Source organism: Capricornis sumatraensis, chromosome 4 (genome assembly GCF_032405125.1).
Source record: "Capricornis sumatraensis isolate serow.1 chromosome 4, serow.2, whole genome shotgun sequence".
NCBI lineage: Eukaryota > Metazoa > Chordata > Mammalia > Artiodactyla > Bovidae > Capricornis > Capricornis sumatraensis.
Window position 1 is genome coordinate 53717650 of NC_091072.1, and position 25158 is coordinate 53742807.

The 25158-nt window shown below is 38.8% G+C and overlaps 1 protein-coding gene across 2 annotated transcripts in view; it reads left to right on the forward strand.

Moving 5' to 3' along the window:
* Positions 1–1152: 1152 nt before the first annotated feature.
* Positions 1153–25158, forward strand: part of SYT1 (synaptotagmin 1) — a 228333-nt gene continuing 204327 nt past the window's right edge. For both annotated transcript variants that reach the window (XM_068970881.1, XM_068970882.1), the window contains exon 1: positions 1153–1318. In XM_068970881.1, the coding sequence (XP_068826982.1) occupies positions 1153–1318 (166 nt within the window). The remainder of the gene's footprint in view (positions 1319–25158) is intronic.

The window sequence follows — 25158 nt, forward strand, 5'->3', positions numbered from 1 at the left end:
GCCAGTTAGAGGAATCAGCTGAACATCAGGCTCATCCCAGGAATGCCATTCCACTTTCAGAACATGACAGAAATTGAGCTGAAACACACTGTTCTACTTAGTTATTTTATTTAGCACAATCATTTCCTTTAAATCCCACAATAAACCATAATTCCTCAAATATCCTCAACTACCCTATGGAGACAAGTAATGATGCATATCACATCTGGTGATTCTCACAGTAGAGGAACAAATCCATTTTTTAATACATACAAATATTTCATGCATATTGCATTTGTGTGTGTATATAATTGAAGTCTTGCTGAGTCACATGAAATGTGAAAGCTAAGGTACCAGCAGTATCAACAGTTTCATCTAGGTAAACATATAAAGTAATCGAATAAATTTAATAAAATAGTTCAATAATATAATCAAGCCAAATACACTAAAATAATTAGACAAGTCATGTTTTATCATCAGTGCTTTGATATATATAGTCAATCATGTCACATTTACAGTGGTTTCAAAAATTCACCCAGCAAGACAGGTGAATCACTGGTCACAGTATTATCTATGGTAAATGTCAAAAAAAAAATACTGGGAGGAAAGTATACTATCAATAAATGAGATTCAAAAATTAATTTCTGTATAACATTCAGGAATCTTGGAGTATCAATATTATAATTGTATTCTTTACAAACATTTTTAAATTGACTAACATTTTGAATGTTTGCTATCATTTATCAGCAGTTTAAATATAAATATTTCATCTCATCTTTCCTTGTAAAAAACACAAATTACAGAGCATGCATGTTGTCAATAATTGTTTCATGTGCATTTCAGTAGGACATGGGTTAAAGAGTTAAATCTACACAGCAAATAATTGCCTGCATAAGTAACTAAGAGATTTGACAGTTTCATTGTACTGTTAGGAGAGAATGCTTTCAATAACTATGTATGGCCTTCCCTTCTGGGGAAGAACCTTCTCTGTGGCTCCATAAATATTTCATGAGCCAACATAAAGTAATATGCTAATGTCATGCTATTTACCCAGTGAGCAGGTGTGCCCCCTCCTGTCTTCCATCTCTGGAATAGCTCTCACTCAGGTCAGGCAAGCCATTCTGAACTGTGCCTTTTTGCCTCCCTCCCCTCACAGTCTCAGCTGAATCTACGATGGTGAGCGAGAGTCATCACGAGGCGCTGGCAGCCCCGCCAGTCACCACTGCGGCGACGGTCCTGCCACACAACGCCACAGAGCCAGCCAGTCCCGGGGAAGGGAAGGAGGATGCCTTCTCCAAGCTGAAGGAGAAGTTTATGAATGAGCTGCATAAAATTCCATGTGAGTATTACATATTGTTACTCATGGAAAAATATATGGTTGAGAATCAATTTACCCATTAGAAGCGAAAAGCAGATTCTTCTTAACATAAGTGTACCTTTGATTTTTTTTTTATTGTTAGAATGGTAGTATTTCAAAAATAAAAAGGTATATTCTTGGAAATGGAGTATTCTAAAGTGTTTAAATATACTTAATAAATGAAAATCCAACTTATAAAGAAAACTATCTTGTGTTTAATGTAGGTGGGTTCTTTTTATCTTCTTCAATGTCTGTCTCTCTCTCCTGAGAATATTAATGTTTATGGGTTGTGTATTTTATATCTTTATTTATGAAATTATTCCATTGTAAAGATTATTCCTAAACAATAGCAAAAACATACGTTCCCATTATTAGAAGTTTAGTTTTCATTCACTCATATGTTAATATTTCAAAAATGTTTGCACAATTTTTAACATTTTCTTTGTGGTTATCTGGAAAGAAACCATAAACTGAACCTAAGTTTGAGTGTGTGTAGCACTGAGTCCAATCAATGGCATTTAATTTAAATCTTAAACTACAGGTTGGTCTTTTCTATTTATATGTAAACATTTACTATACACTAGACACTTATCTGGGCTTCCCTGGTGGCCCAGACAGTAAAGACTGCATCTACAATGCAGGAGACCTGGGTTTGATCCCTGGGTCAGGAAGACCCCTGGAGAAGGGAATGTCAACCCATTCCAGTATTCTCACCTGGGAAATCCCATGGACAGAGGAGCCTGGCGGGCTACAGTCCATGGGTTGCAAAGAGTTGGACATGACTGAGTGGCTAAATGCACAGATACTTGTCTAGTGTCTAATGGGAAAGCAGATTTTTGTCCTCACAAAAGAAATAATCAATAAGGAGGCAAAGGTATATGGTCCATCATGGAATAATAAATAATATATGGAAAACAGGAGAGTAAAGTGAGAAAGGCAAAGGAGTAGAGGGTAGAAGGTTACTATTTGCTTGGATGATCTGAGCTGACTTCCTTTGTAAGGAAACCTGGAGGAGAAAGTTCTAAAACCTGTGAAATACAAGGCCCATTAGGCAAGAATCCACCTGGAACAGCAAGGAACTCAGTGCGCCTTTGGTGGAATAAAGCAATGGCAGAAGGCAAACCTGAGGCTCCAAGACATGGAGCCTTGTGAATTGTTCTAAGGAAACTGGATTATACTCTGAGTGAAATAAAATGCCTTTGGAACATTTTGAGCACAGGTATCCCATGATCTCATGTAGGCTTTTCTTAAAAATCAGGCAGCCTGGATGGGAGGGGAGTTTGAAAGAGAATGGATACATGTATATGTATATCTGAGTCCCTTTGCTGTCCACCAGAAACTATTAATATCACAAAATTGTTAATCAGCTATACTCCAATATAAAATAAAAAACTTAAAAATAAAAGTTTAAAATTCACTCTTGCTATTGTATTAAAATATGCTTAGGGGGACAAGGAGAAAAAATAAACCAGGTTGTTGCAATAATCTAGATGAGAGATTTACAAAATTCATAAGAGAAAGAGTCTATAAGGACACTGAATTAAACTGCAAGGGATCTTATCCTCCCCGGAACTAACAACTTGTTGATCTGTTCGCCCACTTTTAATGAATTCAAATACATCTGAAAGATACTCTTAGCACAGCTGTCAGTAATTTCCATCCTCAGCATGAAGATTCATAACCTAGGGAAGGTAGAGACGGTCCATAGAGCAAGCCCTAAAGGGGAAACACAGGCTCTCTCGGGTTCTCTTCCTGTCTCTGCTGCTGAGCTAATGGATTGATTCAGCTAACTTTTGATATGACTTTGAAGTCACAACCACAGGGCAACAACTAAATGCATCTATCATGAGGGCAAACTCTCACTTGGCTATTTTATCAAAATGCTTTCTTTAAAAGAAATGTGTTACAGGGAAGCAGAGAAAGCAATGACCAACACCAAATCAAATGTATATTCTGCCTTGTCTTCAGCGTCATTTCCTTCTCTGGAGGGGTAAACAATATGAGAGGCAATGGCAGCGTTCACAACAGTGGGATTTCATGTTCCCCATTAAATACCCACTCTCTCACTTTCTTTAGGCTTTCACCCAATGTCATCTTCATGAGGACTTCCCCAGCCATGCTATTCAAAATTATAATCCATTCACCCCATCCCAACTTCATCAGCATTTCCTGTCCTCTCCCCCTTGCTTTATTTCTCACTCGATTACTTAGCACCATTCTAAATGCTGTGTATTTTATTACTGGTTTTTAAATTGTCCTGGCTCTCTTCAAAATTGTGTAACCTGTATGAAGGGAAAATTCTGGGTCTGTTCTATGCATAGTTTCACCCTGGTGATCCTTAATATATATAGGGCACCCAATTTCTATTTGTCAAGTGAATGAATGAATCAGTCAGTGTTGATTTGGCTTACATGCTGAACCTCCACTCTTAGATTTTGAGTCCTTAAAAGGCTAAAATTTTAAAGCATCTGAAAAAATTTTAAGGTGAAAAACAAGGTCCTCCTGTATGGCACAGGGAACTATATTCAATACCCTGTGATAAACCATAATGGAAAGGAATATGAAAAAGAGTATATAAATATGTATTACTGAATCACTTTGCTGTACTGTAGATACAAACATAACATTATAAATCAAGAATAATAAATTTTTAAAATTTGATTTCTAAAACCAAAGAAAGCATCATTTCAATGCTTGACTGTGTCATTCACATTGAAAAAACAAGTTTTTCCCCATATTTATAGTGATAACTTTATCTTTTAGCCTTTTCCACTTCGCGCCATCTATACTTTATATTTTCCTCCCTGTTCATCAACAGGAAAATAATCAACAGGGGAAAATATCTGTCCAACTCTCCCCTTTTCTTTCTCTTGGCTAATCTTATTTCATTCCTTCCTCCCAAGCCACTATCACATTCCTGTATTTCTTTCTTGGGCACTGGAAATCAGATCAGGTCATCAGCCTTCCTCTGTGGAGATTTACTTTTGACCAGCAACCTAAAATAGTAGAAGGTCAGAGAATCTAGGTAACATCTCTTAGAAATCTGATGCTGCTAGCTCTCTCCTTGATTTTTTTAATGGGGAAAAAACAACTGAAATACCTAAAATTTTCAATGGTTTGGCAAATAACTAGAAAAACTATATAATAAACACAGCCACACAGCTTTATGATAAATGTGCAACTGTGTATTTTACACTTTTATTTTCATCCATCACAATTTTTACTGCCTGTGTAACTGAAATTTCTAATGGGATTTATACACGGGGAGCAACACTCCACAGAAATGAAACATATTCCCTAAATCAAATTCCTTTAGGAGCATATGTTACATAAAGGTTATCACTTTTGACTTGGCATAATATGGTGTGATGCTAATGACAGGTAACAAATTAGAATATTAATTGATTTCTGTCTCTGAACTAAATCTTGGCTATCTGGCAGATGTGGTTTTTTTGCAAAATTGATAGCAAACAGCTTTAGTCTGTCACTTGAAATTCCCACTTGAGAGAAGAGAGGTGTCACAATGGCAAGGAGTGTGCGTATCATTAGTTGGGTAATCTGTAGAGTCCAGCACGGAGCATATTCAAACCAAACTGCTTGATGATATCATCCATAATACCAAGGGGTTTCAAATTTAAAAAAGAAAAGGAAATGGTAAATTCTGAGCATTTTTATCTTTCCATTCATTCTGCATAGTGTTATGTAAATGAAGCAGACAAGGTTTTGCAGAATGCTTCTTTATTTTGCAACTTTGATTTTAATATGACTAGGGCCATGGTTAGTTTGTGAAGCATGAACTCATGTCATCCAAATAGCTGTGATTAAGGTTTTGATATTCATGAGCTTCTTGAAGTCAAGTGCACCTTTCCTGAAGTACAGCAGAAAACCAAATAGCTCAAACTTGATTCTGAGTCTAGAATAAGAGCAAGTGGGCTGAGAATAGTTATGTAATTCATGTAGAAATACTATTGGGTGGACAGTTTAACACAGGCTTTAGAAACACAAGCTCTGGTTACAGATTCCATGGGTTCAGCTCTTAGCTCTGCCATATTCTAGGTGACCTGGAGAATGTGACTTCAACTTTCTGTGCTTCAGTTTCTTCTAGTATAAAATGGGGATTAAAAATAATATCTCCATATAGAGTTGTTGGATAGAAGCATCGATGCAGATACAGTGCTTAGCAGAGTGTTGGGCACATAGTAAGCATCCGATAAGTGTTAGCTATTATTAGAGTCGAATTTTCGTTTTTAACGAGTCTATTTCTCTTTTAGAAAAGCCCTCTGTTAAGGTCAGACAGACACCCAAATTGAGAAAATTCCAGAAACTCTGCAGCCAAATATTCAAGCATTACATTCTTCAAACCCATTCCAAGGATGCCTGCTCCAGGAGAGACAAATTCCCTCTTGGTGTTTCCTCTTTACATCATCTCTAATTTTCTTTTCTTTTGTCATTTCATTCTCTTACTCCCTCGTTCCTTTTAGCCTATAGGTGTGCTCAACGTTCACATATTTGCAAGTGAAATTCTATGCATTGTATGTGCTGTGGAAATGTCAGTTTTCTCTGTACACATGCTAAGCTTTTCTTCTTACCTCCTCTGTCACCCACCGTTCTTACTTCCTCCTTCATATCTACATCAAACTGAGTGGAAAACACAGCCTTGACCCTGACATCTATTTCTTCAACTCCCACTAACAACTCAGCTCCTTCCACTCTGATTTCCATCCATCAGGTACAGGTAAAATGGTCACCAGGTGCTTCTTTTTGCACAGTTATGAGGGTGACTTTCAACCTTCATTTGGTCAGATATTTCTGCATCACTATTATGACCAGAAGTCATGATCTGAAGAATCTTGATTTCCTAAGAGTATAATCTCATTTCCTCATCTTCCTTCTTTCCCTCCTTACTCTCTTTCATTGACTGGTCCTCCCTTTTCATTGTCTTTCCTTCCCTTTAGTGGTAGAGGTCACAGTTTACAGGCTTCCACTTTTAATCCTGTTCCAGTCTTATTCTACATGCTCTCCCTGGGCCATCTCATTCCCTTGCCCTTCAGGAAAGAAATCTCACTATTATCCTTTTCTCCCTGATCTATTGCAACTCCAGTTCCATACCTGCATTCATTTAAGTCCTGTTAAATCTTTAAAAAACTGCTTAAAATCAGTCAGCAATTTGCTTTTCTCTCTTCCTGTATTCCCTTTCCCCATTAACCCTGACACATGTTTTTAATTACTCAAGAACCTGTTCAAATGTTACTATTTGGACAAGAAGTTCTCTCATTTCCAAAAGAGAATTGAGTCATCCTGCAAGCTTTCAAAGCTCTTCATCCAAACTGCTCAGAGGCAGGTGCAATTTCTGACACACATTCATATCCCGCATCCTCTGAAAGTATCTGCCACCATGCAAGAAACAACAGGATAGGTATAACAATATTATAGATATTAACATCACACCAAATACTGTGATTCTCATGCCATGCTTGGAGAAACTATGATCTAGAAAGCAATCGTTTTCAAACCTTTTAGCCAAGGATCCTTTTGTTCAAATAAAATATTGTACAGAAACCTATGGACAGTGAGGCAGAGCTGCCTTGGTGAGTTAAAGATCTCTTCCTCACTCACCCTCCCAAGATATACCAGCCAACTACAAAGACACCGGACTGTATGGAACACAATTTGAAGACGGTGGCCTGAACAAATAGTGAGTATATCAATGGCATCCCTCACAGCAATAACGGGTGAAACTCAACAACCAGTAGTAGTATAACTGGTTAAATATGTCACAAGCTGAGGAAACAATGCAGTCCAGTACTTTTTTCCCTCATGGGGCTGCAGAATGAACATCATAATATTGCCATCTACTAGTGTCAAGAATACAGTGTTAATTCAAGAAGATATGTTCAAGAAACATAAGAGGAGAACCCTTAGTAGCATGGGAAGAACAATAATTACTGTAAAATTGCCAGTGTTCACTGAGAACTTTGCGGGGAAGCGTGGGCTGTGCATTTTGTGAAATCGACCTCCATTCTGCCCTCTAAAATCTCTACTAGGAGAGAATAATTACTATCCCTCTTTTATGGACAAGAAATCTGAAGCCTAGTAAGGCACACATGGCAGAGGCTGTAGAGCAGGCTGTGTCAGGAAAAAGCTCTGCACGTTTGTGATTATGCCTCCACAGAATATCACAAGGACTGTAACCATCTCCACTATTATTTATCTCAACTCACTAGAGACTCTTAGGACTCTATGTGCCTATTCAGAGACACTGGTTGATATCTGATGTTCGTCTTTGTTATTCATCATAATGACTAACTAACTGGAAAACAAGTTTAATACTGAGTTTCCTCTTGGAGAAAGAAATGGCGACCCACTCCACTATGCTCACCTGGAGAATCCCATAGACAGAGGAGCCTGGCGGGCGACAGTTCATGGGGTCACAAAGAGTTGGACACGACTGAGTGACTAACACTTGGCTTTAAAGACAAGTGTTTATTCACTTTATATTTCTGCATTTCTTTTATTGGACTCACTCAGATAGTAATAGATTATTCACATGACAATCTATCAAAGTACTAAGAGTTAGAGTCTGCTGCCCTGTAGAAATTAATTTCTCAGCTGTCATCCACTGATCCAACTTCAGCTCTCATCTGTTGACTCAGTTCTTCTCACACTTGAGAAAAGTACTGGCTAAGATGTTAAATGAAATGATTCATTGTTAGCCTCTATTGAATTGAAATATCTATGAGAAAAAAATTACAGTGCAGATGAGGGTTATTTTCTGTGCTTTGCAATATTGAGTGACTCCATCAGTGCATGCTGAAGGGATCTATGTGGGACAAGGAGACTTAGAGATAAGGGTGGTATTTAATCACAGCACAGTGCAGTGATTCATGCTTTCATGCTGATGCACAATAAACATATTGACTTAGTTATTTTTCAAATTTAATTCTGATTCAAAATACATGAAGTGAATATGTGTGTATATATATACATATATAGTGTGAATAGAGTGTGTGTGTGTGTGTGTGTTAATGGTTACCGTGGAAAAACAGTTCTAGTCAGTTTGGTTCTTAATAGAGTTGACACTGCCCCCTACAGGCTGTTGTGAATATTTGTTGGGTCGTTTTTAGCGTGTTGAAAAATGGGCATGAGGGGCAGCTGCTTGCATTTACAGGCCCTGGGCCAAGAACATAAACATCTTCCAACATGTGAGACAGTCTCCCTGGGATATGCATAAGAAAGGAACCCCTGTTTATAATGATTTGAACCTGGAACAACTTAACAATGAAAGTGTTTTTGCAAGGCTCTGATATAAGCTGACTATTCTAGCTCTTATTCTGATGTTTGCCTCTGAACTTTCTTTCGCTCCTGACTTTTTGAGAAATATCCGTCTTATTTCTCCAAATACAAACATCCCTTTTAGCAACTGTAAACATTTGATCACTTCATTGGGACACAAGTAAAGTTTTGAAGTTCTGAAGATTTTTACAGTGAAATGTGAATTATACAAATTATTATTTCTCCTGTGTTATAGTTAGCACGTTATATTGATTTGTAAAGTTTATGTAGGTATGTTGTATCATCTATTATTTATACTATAAGTAAAAGGATTATTATAAAATAATTGCTTTAATACTGATTTTAAAGAGCAAGTATATAATCTGACTACCAACATCCTATATTCAATATAGAAACCTAACAAAATTATATGCTACCGATGCTGTATTTTAGGAAGGTTGTCTAAATGTGTCCTTGAATTTTGTTTCCCTCTTGGAAGCCTATTATGCAGAAAATGCCCCCAGGAAATGCATGCCTTTAAAATGAACTAGTGCTGTGAGATTTTATAAGCTTCCAAAGTATAGGTAATACAGAGTAACACTAAGCACATTAAGCCACCAAGTGAATTAAGATCTCAGTGAAGTTTCTAGACCTGATTTAGCTACATTCCATTAGCATTTCAAAGATATTAAGTAAACACAACTACGAAAAATAAGGGGAGTGAACAATACTTTGGACATATATTAATAGCTCAGGAGTCACCTTGCTGAAATACTGTACAAATAGACAGATAAATGTTTACGATTATTTTTAAATACATTTCTCACCACATGGCAGTTGCAGGTCAAAATACAGGCTGTGTTTTCACGCAGGGAAGTCTGCCTGCAAATGCAAATCTAAACGAACGAAGCTGAGAGACTGCGGTTTTCTCCTCACCCTAATGACTAGGTAGATCTTTAATCGCGCTGCTGACCTGTCAGGGTTGTGCTGGTTTCCATTAAATTAGATAAAGAATTTAGAAGCAGGAACCAGAGGGAAGTTATGTGGTGCGCCATCATCTTTTAGCACTCGGCTTTATTTTTCTTTATTTTGATTTTCATTCCTGAGAAAATTATCATAAAAGGTCTGAACTTGCTATCATCTGAGTCCACATGCCTCCCCAGTCTGCCTTTTAAGTGAACTTAGTTAACTTAGAAATAAAGATGAAGACGACAGTGGCCCTTTTAAACATTTCCTCACCGAGCAACACTTCCACTGAAACCACTGTCCAGGAGGAATCTCAAAATCACTTCAACCCTCCACCTTTTCAAGCTTTTTACATACAAACAAGTTTGTTTGTTTGTTTTTAAGCCACAGCAAGCTACAAATAATAGAAATATACTTGGCTAATAATTATGCCATTTATGGAAAGGAGTGTGCACCTGTCCAAAGAAACTCAGAAAACAGCCAAGATCTCAGGGTAATAAGCCTTAATTTATGGAGTTATATGATTTGATGCCTTGAAAATAAAATTTTATGACAATAATTTTCTTTTATAAGGATTTGTATCAGATTCTTTAAAATCACGAAACTACTGCAATAGATTAAAAACACTGCTATTAAACAAATATTACCCCCTAAATACTTCTGTACACTTCAGTAGCCTGAAGTTTTAAGGCTTTGACCATAACTCTGAGTTAGTCACTCAGAGACTCTGGCCCAATATTAGTTGTTGTTGTTCAGTCACTGAGTTGTATCCACCTCTTTGTGACCCCCATAGATTACAGCATGCCAGGCCTCCCTGTCCTTCACTATCTTCCAGAGTTTGCTCAAACCCATGTCCATTGAGTCAGGAATGCCATGCAACCATCTCATCCTCTGTCATCCCCTTCTCCTCCTGCCCTCAATTTTCCCAGCATCAGGGTCTTTTCCAATGAGTCAGTTCTTATCAGGTGGCCAAAGTGTTGGAACTTAACCTGCTTTAGTGGAATATTGTTTGCTATAATAAAAGGCCAGAGTGTGAGCTCTGGAGTTGATCTGCCTGGGGTCAAAGTCCCAATTCTGCTGTTTCTACTATGTAACCTTGAGCAAATCATTTAATCTCTCTGTAAAATGAGGATAATCATAGTACTTACCTCTGGGAAGTTGTCTGGAATATAATATGGGACATATTCAAAATTCAAAAACTTCTACTGTTTATTTTATATAACTCCCACTATGTTCTAGGCTGGTATTCCATGCTTAGGAACTAAACTAAAGCACATCATTTTAACTTGTTTGGGGCCTCAATAGCATTACAGACTCAGAATTTTCCTACCAGTTGTTATTGTTCAGTCACCCAGTCGTGTGTGACTCTTTGAGACCCCATGGACTGCAGCAGGCCAGGCTTCCCTGCCCACCATCTCCTGAAATTTGCCCAAGTTCATGTCCATTGCCTCGGTGATACCATCCAGCCATCTCATCCTCTGACACTCTCTTCCCCTTCTGCCCTCAATCTTTCCCTGCATCAGGGACTTTTCCAATGAGTCAGATGACCAAAATGCTGGAGCTTCAGCTTCAGCATAAGTCTTCCAGGGAGTATTCAGGGTTGCTTTCTCTTGAGATTGACTGATTTTATCTCCTTTTCTACGAGAAGGACGTCTAAATTCAAGTGTCTTAGCAAGACATGGACAGCACTGTAAGCTATGATATTGTTTTTGCCTCATCATTCCCGCCTCATCTCCACTTATTCACTCTCACACAGTTTGTTTGGGCAATACAGAGACCCTTGGAGTTACAGAATTTATTATCCACATCGTCCCATGCTTCTAGAACTTTGCCCAAACTCACTCCTCTACCGGAAATGGCTTGGTGGCCCCTGCTCTTCTAGCTGGACTACTTCTAGTTACGCTTCAGAACTCTATTTTTTTTCAAGGTCTCCCTGTCCTCACGCTCCCCACCCCATGATCTACTATCCATCAGCAATTCTCCCCTGTGATAGGTCTGTGCTTTACATATGTTTATAATTTTTGCTGTTTGCTTATCTGTTTTCTTTCCTAATACCAGCCTCTCTCACTACCAACCAGTCTACGTGAGATCAAAACACTGTCTTTTCATCTTTTTGTCTCAAGCCCAGCAAAACTTGGCTCATAGTAGGTAAAATTATTCTTCTCTTTTAGCTCAAAAGATCCTAGGTAATTATATTAACAAGAAAAGGCCTTCCAGTCATAGATACAGAGGACAGACTGGCAGAGCTCAGAGGCAGGAGATCAGTCAACCCTGACTGACTAATGGGGAAGTAAGTCACAGCATGGTGACTGTAGTTAATAATACTGTATTGCATATTTGAAAGTTGCTAAGAGATTAGATATTAAAAGTACCCATCACAAGAAAAAAATTAACTGCATATATGATGAATGTTAATTAGATTTATTACAGGTGATCATTTCATAACATACACACGTACTAAATCATTATGTTATACACCTGAAACGAATACAGTCTCATATGCCAACTATATCTCTATTAAAAACAGAAAAGGACTTCCAAAGGGGTAATTACAGAAATGTTTCATAATAACAATAATAACATTCAAGGTTAAATTCAACGTTACATTGAACTAAAGATCCCCAACCCTCCAGAGTTCTTTTACTTTACTCAGCCTTTGTCATGTTTTCTTTCTTCCTTGCCTGTGTTGTATTAAAATGTTAGGAACTAATTAATTCTCTTTGGCCAGTCTGATTCAGCTCTGAGACACAAATAGCCACCCAGCTGGTCCTCAGAGTACACAGTTCTCCCCACAAACATTTTTGTTCAAGTGGAGACCTGGGACTTAACACTAGTTTCATCTTTCAGTTTTAAAAATAATGTATTGTCAGGAAACAAGATGAGCTCACATCTTTTAACAATTGCCAGACTACACAGCCCAGTTTCCGGAGCAGCCACTGAGAGCCCAAAGATGCCAGCAAATGTGTTACAGCAGCTTTTCCCGCAGTGGGTACTTCTGTGCGGTTCTCACTGGGGAGTAGCTGTTTACAGGACACTCTATGAGTCTCCCTGTTTCGCTTATCAGCCACACAGAGCACAGCCTTCTGGTCTTGCAGGGGCTATAGTTGTCGATGGCGCCACGCTGTGGATACCATTTGAAGTGGTGCTTCAGAATGCCCAAGCCAGCCTTCTTTTGCCCACACTGACTGGAACTGTTCCATGTCAGCTCAGCTTTCCATCGCAGCTGACATCCATCCACATTTCTTTTCCAGATCTGCTAATGTGGCTCTAGTGATGTGATTTACCTGGCTGTCTTCCAGGTCCTCATCAGGAGAGAGTCTGTTTGCTATTTTGCATTCTGTAGCCTTCAACTCTAGCACCGCTGCTATTGATATGAAAGCTCAGGTACTTCCATAAGAGTTCCAGTTTAATGATCTGTCTAAAACCTGAGCACCAAGTGATTCACTAGTGCTTCAATTACTCGAACACAGTTTCCCAAAGTCAGTTCTACTCTTTTTATCCTCCACTGGAGCTCGATGCTGCTTTGCATCTCTGGACTTCCTGACTTTGCCGTTCATTCAGCCAGGGACAGTGGACCTTTCGTACAGGCACCCAGCGCCATGTGCCTTCCCCTTACTCTTCTCTCTTGGTTCCTGAGACTTTAATCATCTTTCTGAGAGTTCTTATCCTCTCTCCCTCCTTTAGTCACTAACAGATAGGTACTTTCCAGTGATCTGCCTTTGGCATTCATCTACCTCTATGATTTCTTCATAAATTTAGGACTTCCAATACTCTTTATGTAAATCACACTTTAAATTCAATCCCAAGTCTTAATGTCTTTACTGAGCTCCTGCATTTTGCTAAATTCGCTTTACTAAGAAATGATTTATTTAGAATAAGGTGCACCCATTGCAAATGTACATTTTGACAAGTATACGAAATGTAATCACCCTTCCAAACAATGCCTCTAAGTCCCTTTCTAGCAATTCCTGCCCTGGTTCTAGGTGATAATTGATCTGCTTTCTGTCACTATAAATTCATTTTGACTATTCAAGAATTTCATAAAAATGGAACAATTCACTGTGTAGTCTCTTGCATCTGGCTTCTTTCACTTAATCCAATGTTTTGGGGATTCATCCATGTTCTTTTATATATCAGTGATCCATTCCTTTTTATTGCTCAGCATTCCATTCTATAGTCAACAGTCTGTTGTCAATTAATGAAAACACAGGTTGTTTTCAGTTTGGAACTCTTAAGAATAAAGCTGCTGAAAATATTCTTGTGTAAGTCCTTAAGTTGATATATGTTTATGTTATGTTTATGTTTTCTCTCGGTAGCTCAGACGGTAAAGAATCTGCCTCTTTACAGGAGACCTGGATTTGATCCTTGGGTTGGGAAAACCCCCTGGAGAAGGGAAGGGTTACCCAATCTACTATTCTTCCTTGGAGAATTCCATGGAAAGAGGAGCACCCATGGGGTCTCAAAAAAGTTGGATATGACTGAGCAACTAACACTTCTACTCTTTACTTTCACTATATTTCCTCCTGGGGAGTACCTACATGAGGAACTGCTGAGTAGTAATGTAATATTTGTTTTTCTTTGTATAAAAAAGATTGTCAAACTTTTCCTAAAAATGACTGTGGTATTTCTATCCTACCAGTGATGCATAAAAATTCTAGTTGCTCTGTGCCCTTGCTAACACTTGGAATTGTTGGGCTTTCTAGCCATTTGTAGTACAGGTATTGTGTATATCATTGTAATTGTAATGTGCATTTCCATGGTAACTCAAAACAGATTGTAGATCTAAACAAAAAATTTTTAAAAATTCTAGAAGAAAACATAGTGTGTAATTCAGTGATCTTGATTTTTCCCAGCTTTATTGAAATATAATTGTAACATAACATTGTATAAGATTAAACTATACAGGAGACAGGGATCAAGACCATCCCCAAGAGAAAGAAATGCAAAAAAGCAAAATGGCTATCTGGGGAGGGCTTACAAACAGCTGTGAAATGAAGAAAAGCAAAAAACAAAGGAGAAAAAGAAAAATATACCCATTTGAATGCAAAGTTCAAAAGAATAGCAAGGAAAGATAAGAAAGTCTTCCTCAGTGATCAATGCAAAGAAATAGAAAAAAACAATAGAATGGGAAAGACTAGAGATCTCTTCAAGAAAATTAGAGATACCAAGGGAACATTTCATGCAAAGATGGGCACCATAAAGGACAAAAATGATATGGACCTAACAGAAGTAGAAGATATTAAGAAGAGGTGGCAAGAATAACAGAAGAACTATACAAAAAAGATCTTCATGACCCAAGTAATCATAATGATATGATCACTCACCTAGAGCCAGACATCCTGGAATGTGAAGTCAAGCTGGCCTTAGGAAGCATCACTACGAACAAAGCTAGTGAAGGTGATGGAATTCCAGTTGAACTACTTCAAATCCTAAAAGATGATGCTGTGAAAGCACTGCACTCAATATGCCAGCAAATTTGGAAAACTCAGCAGTGGCCACAGGACTGGAAAAGGTCAGTTTTCATTCCAATCTCAAAGAAAGGCAATGCCAAAGAATGCTCAAACTACCGCACAATTGCACTCATCCCACACGCTAGCAAAGTAGTGCTCAAAATTCTCCAAGCCAGGCTTCAGCAATACGTGAACCGTGAACTTCCAGATGTATAAGCTGGTTTTAGAAAAGGCAGAGGAATCAAAGATTAAATTGCCAACATCTGTTGGATCATCAAAAAGGCAAGAGAGTTCCAGAAAAACATCTATTTCTGTTTATTGACTATGCCAAAGCCTTTGACTGTGTGAATCACAACAAACTGGAAAATTCTGAAAGAGATGGGAATACCAGACCACCTGACCTGCCTCTTGAGAAACCTGTTTGCAGATCAGGAAGCAACAGTTAGAACTGGACATGGAACAACAGACTGGTTCCAAATAGGAAAAGGAGTACGTCAAGTCTGTATACTGTTACCATGCTTATTTAACTTAAATGCAGAGTACATCATGAGAAACACTGGGCTGGAAGAAGCACAAGCTGGAATCAGGATTGCCAGGAGAAATATCAATAACCTCAGATACCCAGATGACAAACGCCTATGGCAGAAATTGAAGAAGAACTAAAGAACCTGTTGATGAAAGTGAAAGAGGAGAGTGAAAAAGTTGGCTTAAAGCTCAACATTCAGAAAACTAAGATCATGGCATCTGGTCCCATCACTTCATGACAAACAGATGGGGAAACAGTGGCAGACTTTATTTTGGGGGATCTCCAAAATCATTGCAGATGGTGATTGCAGCCATGAAATTACAAGACACTTACTCCTTGGAAGAAAAGTTATGACCAACGAAGACAGCATTTTAAAAAGCAGAGACATTACTTTGCCAACAAAGGTCCGTCTAGTCAAGGCTATGGTTTTTTCAGTGGTCATGTATGGATGTGAGAGTTGGACTATAAAGAAAGCTGAGTGCCAAAGAATTGATGCTTTTGAACTGTCATGTTGGAGAAGACTCTTGAGAGTCTCTTGGACTTCAAGGAGATCCAACCAGTCCATCTTCTTAAAGGAAATCAGTCATGAATACTCATTGGAAGGACTGATGCTTAAGCTGAAACTCCAATAGTTTGGCCACCTGATGTGAAGAACTGACTCACTGGAAAAGACTTTGATGCTGGGAAAGATTGAAGGTTTGGGGAGAAAGGGACGACTGAAGATGAGATGGTTGGATGGCATCACCAACTCAGTGGACATGGGTTTGGGTAGATTCCGGGAGTTGGTGATCGACAGGGAGGCCTGGTGTGCTGCGGTCCATGGGGTCACAAAGAGTCAGACACAACTGAACGAATGAACTGACTGACTGACTGAAACTATACAGCATGTTGATTTGATACAAAATCATTGCCAACTTAGCGTTAGCTAATACTTAATCCCATCATGTAATCACCATTTCTTATTTGAGCTGAGAACATTCAAGATCTACTCTTAGCAAATTTCAAGTATAAAATACGATATTTTAACCATAATCACCGGGTTGTAGGTTCAATCCTCAGAATTAATTTAACTGGAAGTTTGTACCCTTTGGTCATTAACTCTCCATTTACCCTACCCAGCAATGGCAGGCTTTAAAAGACACCAAAAGCTCAACTATTAAAAGTTGATAAATTAAACTTCTTTCAAAGCAAATACGTCTGCTTTTGAAAGGCACCATTAAGAAAATAAAAAAGCAAGTCACAGACTGAATGAGTATCTGCAGTATATATATTTGACAAAGATGTTGTTTGTGGAATATATTTTAAAAATTTTTACAAACCAGTACAAAAATGAGCAAGAGATTTGAACAGATACTTAGTGAAAGAAGATACACATGACCAATAATCTCATATCAGGATTAATTAAGTGATCATTGACATTCAACAGTTTTAGCTATTTGGAAAATGCAAATCAAAACTACAATGAATTCCATTTTTTAAAAGCTCTTTTTAAGATCTGTTTATCTGAATATGACATTTGCTATTGACAGTATATCCCAAACTAAACTCGCCTTTCCCCCGCTCCAACAAAACACACACACACCACTACCCAGAAGCTAAAAACCTTAACCTTGTCTTTGAGTCTCCCCATTTTTTGTCTCCATCATCTAGGTAATTAACAAATCCAATGCTGTCTTCTCTCCTCTCCATTCTCACCACTATGCTCTATTTGGGTCCTCCATCTGCATTAGAATTACTAGAGCCCCTTAAAGGCTCCCATAATCATCTTTACCCACTGGCCAATCTGTAGTACATAAATCTTACAGATGATTCCTCCTAGAGCACAGCTCTGAACACACCAATCGCTTGCTCAGAAACCTTTAATACTTTCCCCCTGGTTTTTGAACTCTGTTATTTGTGATCCAAGACCCTCTATAGTCTAGCCCCAACCTGCTTTTCCAGCCTCAATTCATCTTCTTTGAACTGCACTGTCCACTGTTCCCCAGAGATATGCCTCCATTTCCTGCCTTTGTACCTCAGTCCATGGGGATCCTACATCTGAAATGTCACTACCCTCATCTCTGCATATCCGAGCTTCTATATTCTAAAAGACTAAGGCTCAATTCAAATGCTAGTAAAGCTCCTGCTGAATAACCATATTATTCTTTTAACCATATACCTTCAACTATGTGGTATTATACACATATCTTCCTTACTAGATTTTAAGTTCTCAGAAAATAACCTCAGAGTTGATCCATTTTTTCTTACTCTAGACTACATACTATGTGCCTCACGAAGGATGGGCAGTAGATAAATATGTATGGCATGGATGAATTGCTTGGTGGTAGAATACCAAATAGAGTAGTAGTCATGCTTATAATCTAGTAGGAGAGACAAGGTATGCATAGAGACAATAGCGATGTAAGACAGTAGAAATGAGCAGAAGAATCATCGAAGATGAGCCTGGAATTGTAATTTGGAATTAGGTTAGACAGGGCCATCAATATCAGGCTAAAGAGCTTAGACTTTATTAAATTGTTAAAGAGGAGCCAGGAACCACTCAAGATATTTAAACATGGAAGTAGCATCATTATAGTTTTGTTTTAGGAACATTAATCTGGCAGTCATGTGTAGGTAGGAGGGAATACAAGGGGAGAGCCTGGAGAGAGGGAGCAGGCAGGAAGGAGGCAAGGGAAGAGCAGTAAAGATGATGAGCGCATACACTGATGTGGAGCAAAAGAGACAGGTGTGATAGATTCATGAACATGCACTTGACAGGTACAGCAACTGGATCTGAGGGTGTGTAGGGGGAAAAATGAGCATTAATTCCAGAAGACCTGGGTGATCAATTCATGGTGATGCTCTGTAGGGAACAGGGAATGTAAGGGAAAGCTCAGCGTTGGAAATTGAGGTCTGTGGAGTTGACCACATATAAATTTAGGTTGTGAAAGCAGATAATTGTCCTAAGTAAGAATGTGTGGGATCAGAGCATGGGGAAGTCAATGATAAATTCTTAAAATGTAAAAGTCTTGGATGAGCAGTGAAATTGATGAAGGGATAAATGAGCTGTCAGAGTGTAGTGGGTAAAGCAGAAGTGTAGAGTGTCACAGAAGCTAAGTAAAAAGCTTCTGATAAACAGTAACCAGTTTGATTCAGAAGAAATGTACTGAGTGTATTGATTGAAGTTTGGAAAAATAAAAATGATGAAAGCATGTGATCTACCATTACCATGTTTTCAATATAGTTGGGGAGGGGAGCAAATACCATCGTCATCATTATTACCAATATTTTTGAGAGATTAGTACAGGACCTCACCTATTTATTATTATTTGACCAATTATTCCTCATAACAATCTTGTTGTATTTATGATTTTAATCTTATAAAGGGGTAAAGAATCTCAACTATATTAAGCAAAACACATTCTGGTACAGGGCATAATGAAGTAAGTATTAAAGACAGGTACAAGTAAGCGAAGCACAAAGGAAGGAGAAATAGTATGGGAGTAACTGACGGAGTTAGTTAAGAAAGAGGTGCCTTTGGAATTATGCCTTGAGAGATAGAAGGATTTGCATAACCAAACAACTGGATGGAAAGCCATTCCATATTGAACAACATGAGTTCTATGTGCCAACAGAGAGCTTATGGTTAACAGTTTAGGTTAGTGTGATTGAGTCGCAGGACATATTGAAATCATGTTGATGAAATCATATGACTTCATTTTGGAGAATATTTAATGCTTGGCTAAGCAGGTCATACTTTATTCTGCCAACCCTAAGCCTTTAGGTCATTATAAAGAACAGACTATGGGTCCAACTAAAACTCTTTTTTCTTTCATGACCATCAGAAGAAATAAAGAAACATAGAAGTCTATGCTGAGAAAAGGCCTGTGGATTTAGAGCTCTTTGTTGACCTTGGAAAGCCTCATTTCATTAGAGAGGTGCCATTGGACAGCAGCTTGCAGGGTGTGACATGAGGAGCTAAGAAGTGAGAAAGTGGAAGCAGTATGAACTGTCCTCTCCCACGGCAAGCCAAACAGAATGATAGCTCACGCACTTAACAGGCTGAAGTGGAATCGGGTAAATGTTAAGGTGTAGAGCAGAATGAGACGAAAGTACATAGACTGTCAATACCACAGGCAAGGTGAGCTCTTTCACGGCTAATTCTGAATACCATCACATACCCATGCCCCTGGTATTCTCAAAAATCCCTATTTTGTGTGGGTGGGGGTGGAGGGCAACAGCAGTAACTTGTGAACCTGGTCCTGTCCACTGAGAGCTTCCACATTAGAAAGCTTAGAAACTCTTTCTGATACATTCACATGACTGATTTGCTTTGACTGTAAAGTGTTGCTGAGACCACATACCACCATTAATGCACTAATTGTCCTACTTCCTTGATCAGAGTCTCCTTTTCCCTGTTCTTTCCATAGGCCTCATGCGCTGGCACTTGCCAGTTTTTTCCTTATGTTAGAGCTGTTTCTCTGATGCTTCCATGTTTGTCTAAAAAATTTTAGAGGAGAGGTGGAGATGGACATTCTTATATGTATTGCTCCTTTAGTGAAAAAGTCAAAGTGTGAGTCCAACTCATTCATGTCCAGCTCTTTGCAACTGCATGGACTATAAGGTGCCAAGTTCCTCTATCCTTGGAATTCTCCAGGCAAGAATACTGGAGGGGGTAGCCATTCCCTTCTCCAGGGGTCTTCCTGACCCAGAAATTGAACTTGAGTTTCCTGCATTGCTGGCAGATTTTTTCCCACCTGATCAATCAGGGAAGACCATTACTCCTATAAAGTAGATACTAAATAATTACTTACTGAATTAGTTTTGTAGTCTGTGTTTCACTGTTATAAATATATGGAAAAAATGGTTTGCAGAGAGAGATTAGTTTCCTACTGCTGCATGAAAGCTTATAACAAACTTAGTAGCTTAAAACAACACACATTTATTACCCCACAGATTATGTGGGTCAAGAATCCAGGCACACTTTAACTGAGTCCTCCACTCAGGGTCTCACCAAATTGCAATCTATGTGTCCCCTGAATTCTGGAAGAGGGACTCAGGCCCCTCTTCTGAGCTCCTTCAGATCTTTGGCAGGAATTCAGTTCCTTGCCAGTGGTAGGACCAAGACTCAGTTCCTAGAGGCACCACTTTCACAAACTGTCTGCGTCTTTGAGGCGAGCAGAAGAATCTCTCTCTCATATCAGGAAGGGCGAAATCTCTCTTAAAGGACTTTCAACTGATGAAGTCAAGCACACCCAGGATAACATCCCCCTTTTGATTAATTCAAAATCAGCTAACTTGGGACGTCCATTGCATTGGCAAAGTCCCTTCACCCTTGCATATAAAGTAACCTATCACATCACAGTCTTGCTCACAATTAAGAAGGTATTCTGTAGGATGTGTGCATGCGAGGTATTAAGAGTGGTAGGGGAGGTCTTGGAAGCAGAATTCTGCCACACAGATATGGAAAGGGAACAAGAGCATGTGAGAGAGAGTAAAATAGTTTTCCTCAATTAAAAAACAATAGGGATTTCCTTTTCTCCAGTATCTATTCCTACTGTGTACATTTTTTTATAACATTAAGATGGTTTGAACTGGAAAGCATCATTCATTCTCATCTTGTTCATTTCTTTTTTGGCTGGGAGGGTGGGCGGCAGTGGGGAACATTCCATTATCGCCACTGACATAGTTCGTTTTCACAGGATTAGCAGCAACAGAGCTGAAGTTTCAAGATGTTTCAGTGCACACAGTTTGGTGTCTGAGAAATGTTAAACAGAGTGAGAAAGCTGAAGCAGTTTTTGCCCTTCAGAACTCTCAGTCTAGCAAATTTTTCAAAGGTTATCTTTTGGCAATGATAATGAGTTCATATCAACCGCTTCCATAATGTCTACGAGATGAAGCGTAGGGAGATTTAGCAATCAAGGTCATTCAACTACCAAGGACTCACTCAGGACGCAAAACTAATCCTGGTGTTTAACTTGAACCAAATCCAAATCCATCTTGGTACTTAACTCTTGCAAGATGCTCTTGCCTCCCAAAACATACTATACAGAGTAAGACCTTGTGGTGTATGTAATAAGTAGCTTGTATATAAGGGTGCTCATGTACATCCTCCTATCATATACATCCTCTTATTGCATCATCCTAGTGTAGCTATTAAAGTGATGCACTCAATATGTCAGAAAATTTGGAAAACCCAGCAGTGGCCACAGGACTAGAAAAAGTCAATCTTCATCCCACTTTCCAAGAAGGGCAGTACTAAAGAACATTCAAACTACCAGACAATCACACTCACTTCCCATGCTAGTAAGGTTATGCTTAAAATCCTTCAATCTAGCCTTCAGCAGTACTTGAGTCAAGAACTTCCAGGTGTAAAGGCTGGGTTTATAAAGGGCAGAGGAACCAGAGATCAAATTGCTAACATTCGCTGGATCATAGAGCAAAGGAATTCCAGAAAAATACCTAATTCTGTTTCATTGACTATGCTAAAGGCTTCAACTGTGTGAATCATAACAAACCGTGGAAAACTCTTAAAGAAATGGGAATACCAGACCATCTTACCTGTCTCCTGAGAAACCTATATGTGGATCAAGATGCAAAAGTTAGAACCTTATGTGGAACAACTGACTGGTTTAAAATTGAAAAAGGAATACAACAAGGCTGTATATTGTCACCCTGTTTATTTAACTTATAAATAAGTTAAATGTGAAATGCCAGGCTGTATGAGTTACAAACTGGAACTAAGATTGCTGGGAGAAATATCAACAACCTCAGATATGCAGATGATACCACTCTAATGGCAGAAAGTAAACAGGAACTAAGAAACCTCTTGTGAGGGTGAAAGATCTGACTTAAAACTCCACATTCAAAAAATGAAGATCATAGCATCTGGTCCCATCACTTCATGGCAAATAGAAGGGGAAAAGTAGAAACAGTGAGAGGTTTTATTTTCTTGGGCTCCAAAATCACCTACAGCCACAAAATTAAAAGATGCTTGCTTCTTGGAAGAAGAGCTATAACAAACCTAGACAGTTTACTAAAAAGCAGAGATATCACTTTGCCAACAAAGGTACATATAATCAAGGCTATGGTCTTTCCAGTAGTCACGTATGGATGTGAGAGTTGGACTGTGAAGAAAGCTGAGCCCTGAAGAATTGATGCTTTCAAACTGTGTTGCTGGAAAAGGCTTTTGAGAATCCTGTGGACAGCAAGGAGAACAAACCAGTCAATCCTAAAGGAAATCAACCCTGAATATTCATTGGAAGGACTGATGCTGAAGCTGAAACTCCAATACTTCGGCTACTTGATGGGAAGAGCCAACTTATTGGAAAAGACCCTGATGCTGGGAACGATTGAGAGCAGAAGGAGAAGAAGGCAACAGAGGACAGAATAGTTGGATGGCATCACCCATTCAATGGACATGAACTTGGGCAGACCCTGACAGATGGTGAGGGACAAGGAGGCCTGGCGAGCTGCAGTCCATGGAGTCACAAAGAGTTGGACACAACTTGGCAACTGAACAACAACAACATACCTCCTCCTCAAATTCATGTGCTAATATCTAATTCCATTGTGACAGTATGGGAAGGTGGGCCTTTAGGAGGAAATTCAGTCATGAAGGTGGAGCTTTCATGAATGAGATTGTGCTGTGCTTAGTTGCTCAGTCATGTCCGACCCTTTGAGACCCCATGGACTGCAGCCCGCCAGGCTCCTCTGTCCGTGGAGATTCTCCAGGCAAGAAAACTAGAGTAGGTTGCCATGCCCTCCTCCAGGAGATCTTCCCAACCCAGGAATCAAACCCAGGTCTCACACATTGCAGGCAGAGTCTACTGACTGAGCCTTAGTGCCCTTATAAGAGAGATCCCAGAGATCTCCCTTGTTCTTTCTGCCATGTGAGAATACAATGAGAAGATAGCTGTTTGTAAGCCAGGAATTGGGCTCTAACCACACACAGAATCTGCTGGTCCCTTGATCTTGCTTCCAGAACTGTGATAAATTTCTCTGGTTTATAAGTGACCTAGTCTATGATAGTTTTGTTATAGCAACCTGAATGGACTAATACAGGCTATTTGCCACTTTCCCCCTTAACTTGTCCCCCAAATTTGAAGACAATCATTTTCCTACTTCTTCATTTTTCATGACATTTTTTTTCTTTAAAGTGTGTTAAATAGAATTTGAAAAACTGCTCAAGTATAGCCACATGCTTTCTCACATTTCAGTATCAAGCACAACATCAGGTGGAGGATTTTTTTTCCCCACACTGATGCAATTATTCTGGTAAATTAAGATAAGAAATGTGTTAAATCCTTCTGTGTCTCTATTTATTAAAAATATTCTAAAACAAGATCAGTGCAACAAGAGTACATTGGAGGCCCCTACTCAGGAGCAAGGATTGCTGAAGTTGGAGATGCAGGGCAGAAAATCTCATCCCTTTTCCCCATTTCCCAACTCAGCGGTCAGGAAGATTTGTCAGCAAGAGGTCTCTGAAGTTAAGCCCATCCCAGAGTGGCATGTGTCATTGCTGCTAATGATCGGCTTTACTTGAAGTATTGATGATCAGAAGTCTACTTTCGACAAGTGCTAAGTATCCTTATCTCAAGAAGGGAAAGCAAAGTTAATGGGGCTGACAAGGAGTAGGACGAAAGGCGACCTTACATACAGATTTAGTTAGCAGGGGAAAGGAAGTGGGGAGGAGAAAATGGAGGTGAGAAGTAAAATTGCACCTAATAAAGCTTAAGAATCTAGTGTAGGTTTTATGATGTAGAATCATAGTACTATACATCCTTATCACAAAGAAAAAAGTAGTTATCCATTTTACCCGGTTTCATAGTGGACTCTTACCCCACATTCTCAAATGTGTTAGAACAATTGATCGATTCATTTTCAGCACCAGTCACTGCAGTTTGAAGTACTGCAGTAGAGGCTACCTTCAAGTATGTGAGTTACCAGTGTTCTCTGCTCTTTCCCAAGCCTAAAATTAAGGTGCACTTGTTAATATCTTCATCACCATCATTGGCTTTACATATCGGTGCACCCTTATTAGCTTTATAATTTGCTTGTGTTTGCTCTGTTTGGTAACCTTGATTCTCAGGAACCTTCCACCTGATTTCCTTTACACAGCCCTTTTTTTCTCTCTTCATAGAAATTCTCATTTCCTGTATAGTAATGCAGAAAACACATATATTTGCTCATAAAACTAAAGGTATCTATATTATAATTACCTTTCCCCACAAGTTTTCAAACATTTCACTTTAATTCTTTTTGGGATTCTAATTTTACTTTTGAAAAGATTTTGTCCTAAATGAAGATTTCTCTCTTTAGTTTCTTTTCTTACATGGCAAAATGAAAAGACCACTTTAAAAGTTATTCTAAAACTTAGTCTGTGAAGTAGGTGGCAGTCTTAGCAAGGAAATGAGGGTACTGGAAATTGTTTTTACTGAGTGACAGCTGTTGTAACTACAAAATCTAGTGTAAGCAATGATTTTTTTTTTTTTCACCAAAGGAATGACTCTGAAATTGTTACATCTCTGTGTAGAAGCCATGCTTTAAAAAATATCACCTCCTCATTACTTGGAAACTCAACTATAAATAACTTTTCACTTTGCTATGATTTCTCAAGTAGAATATTG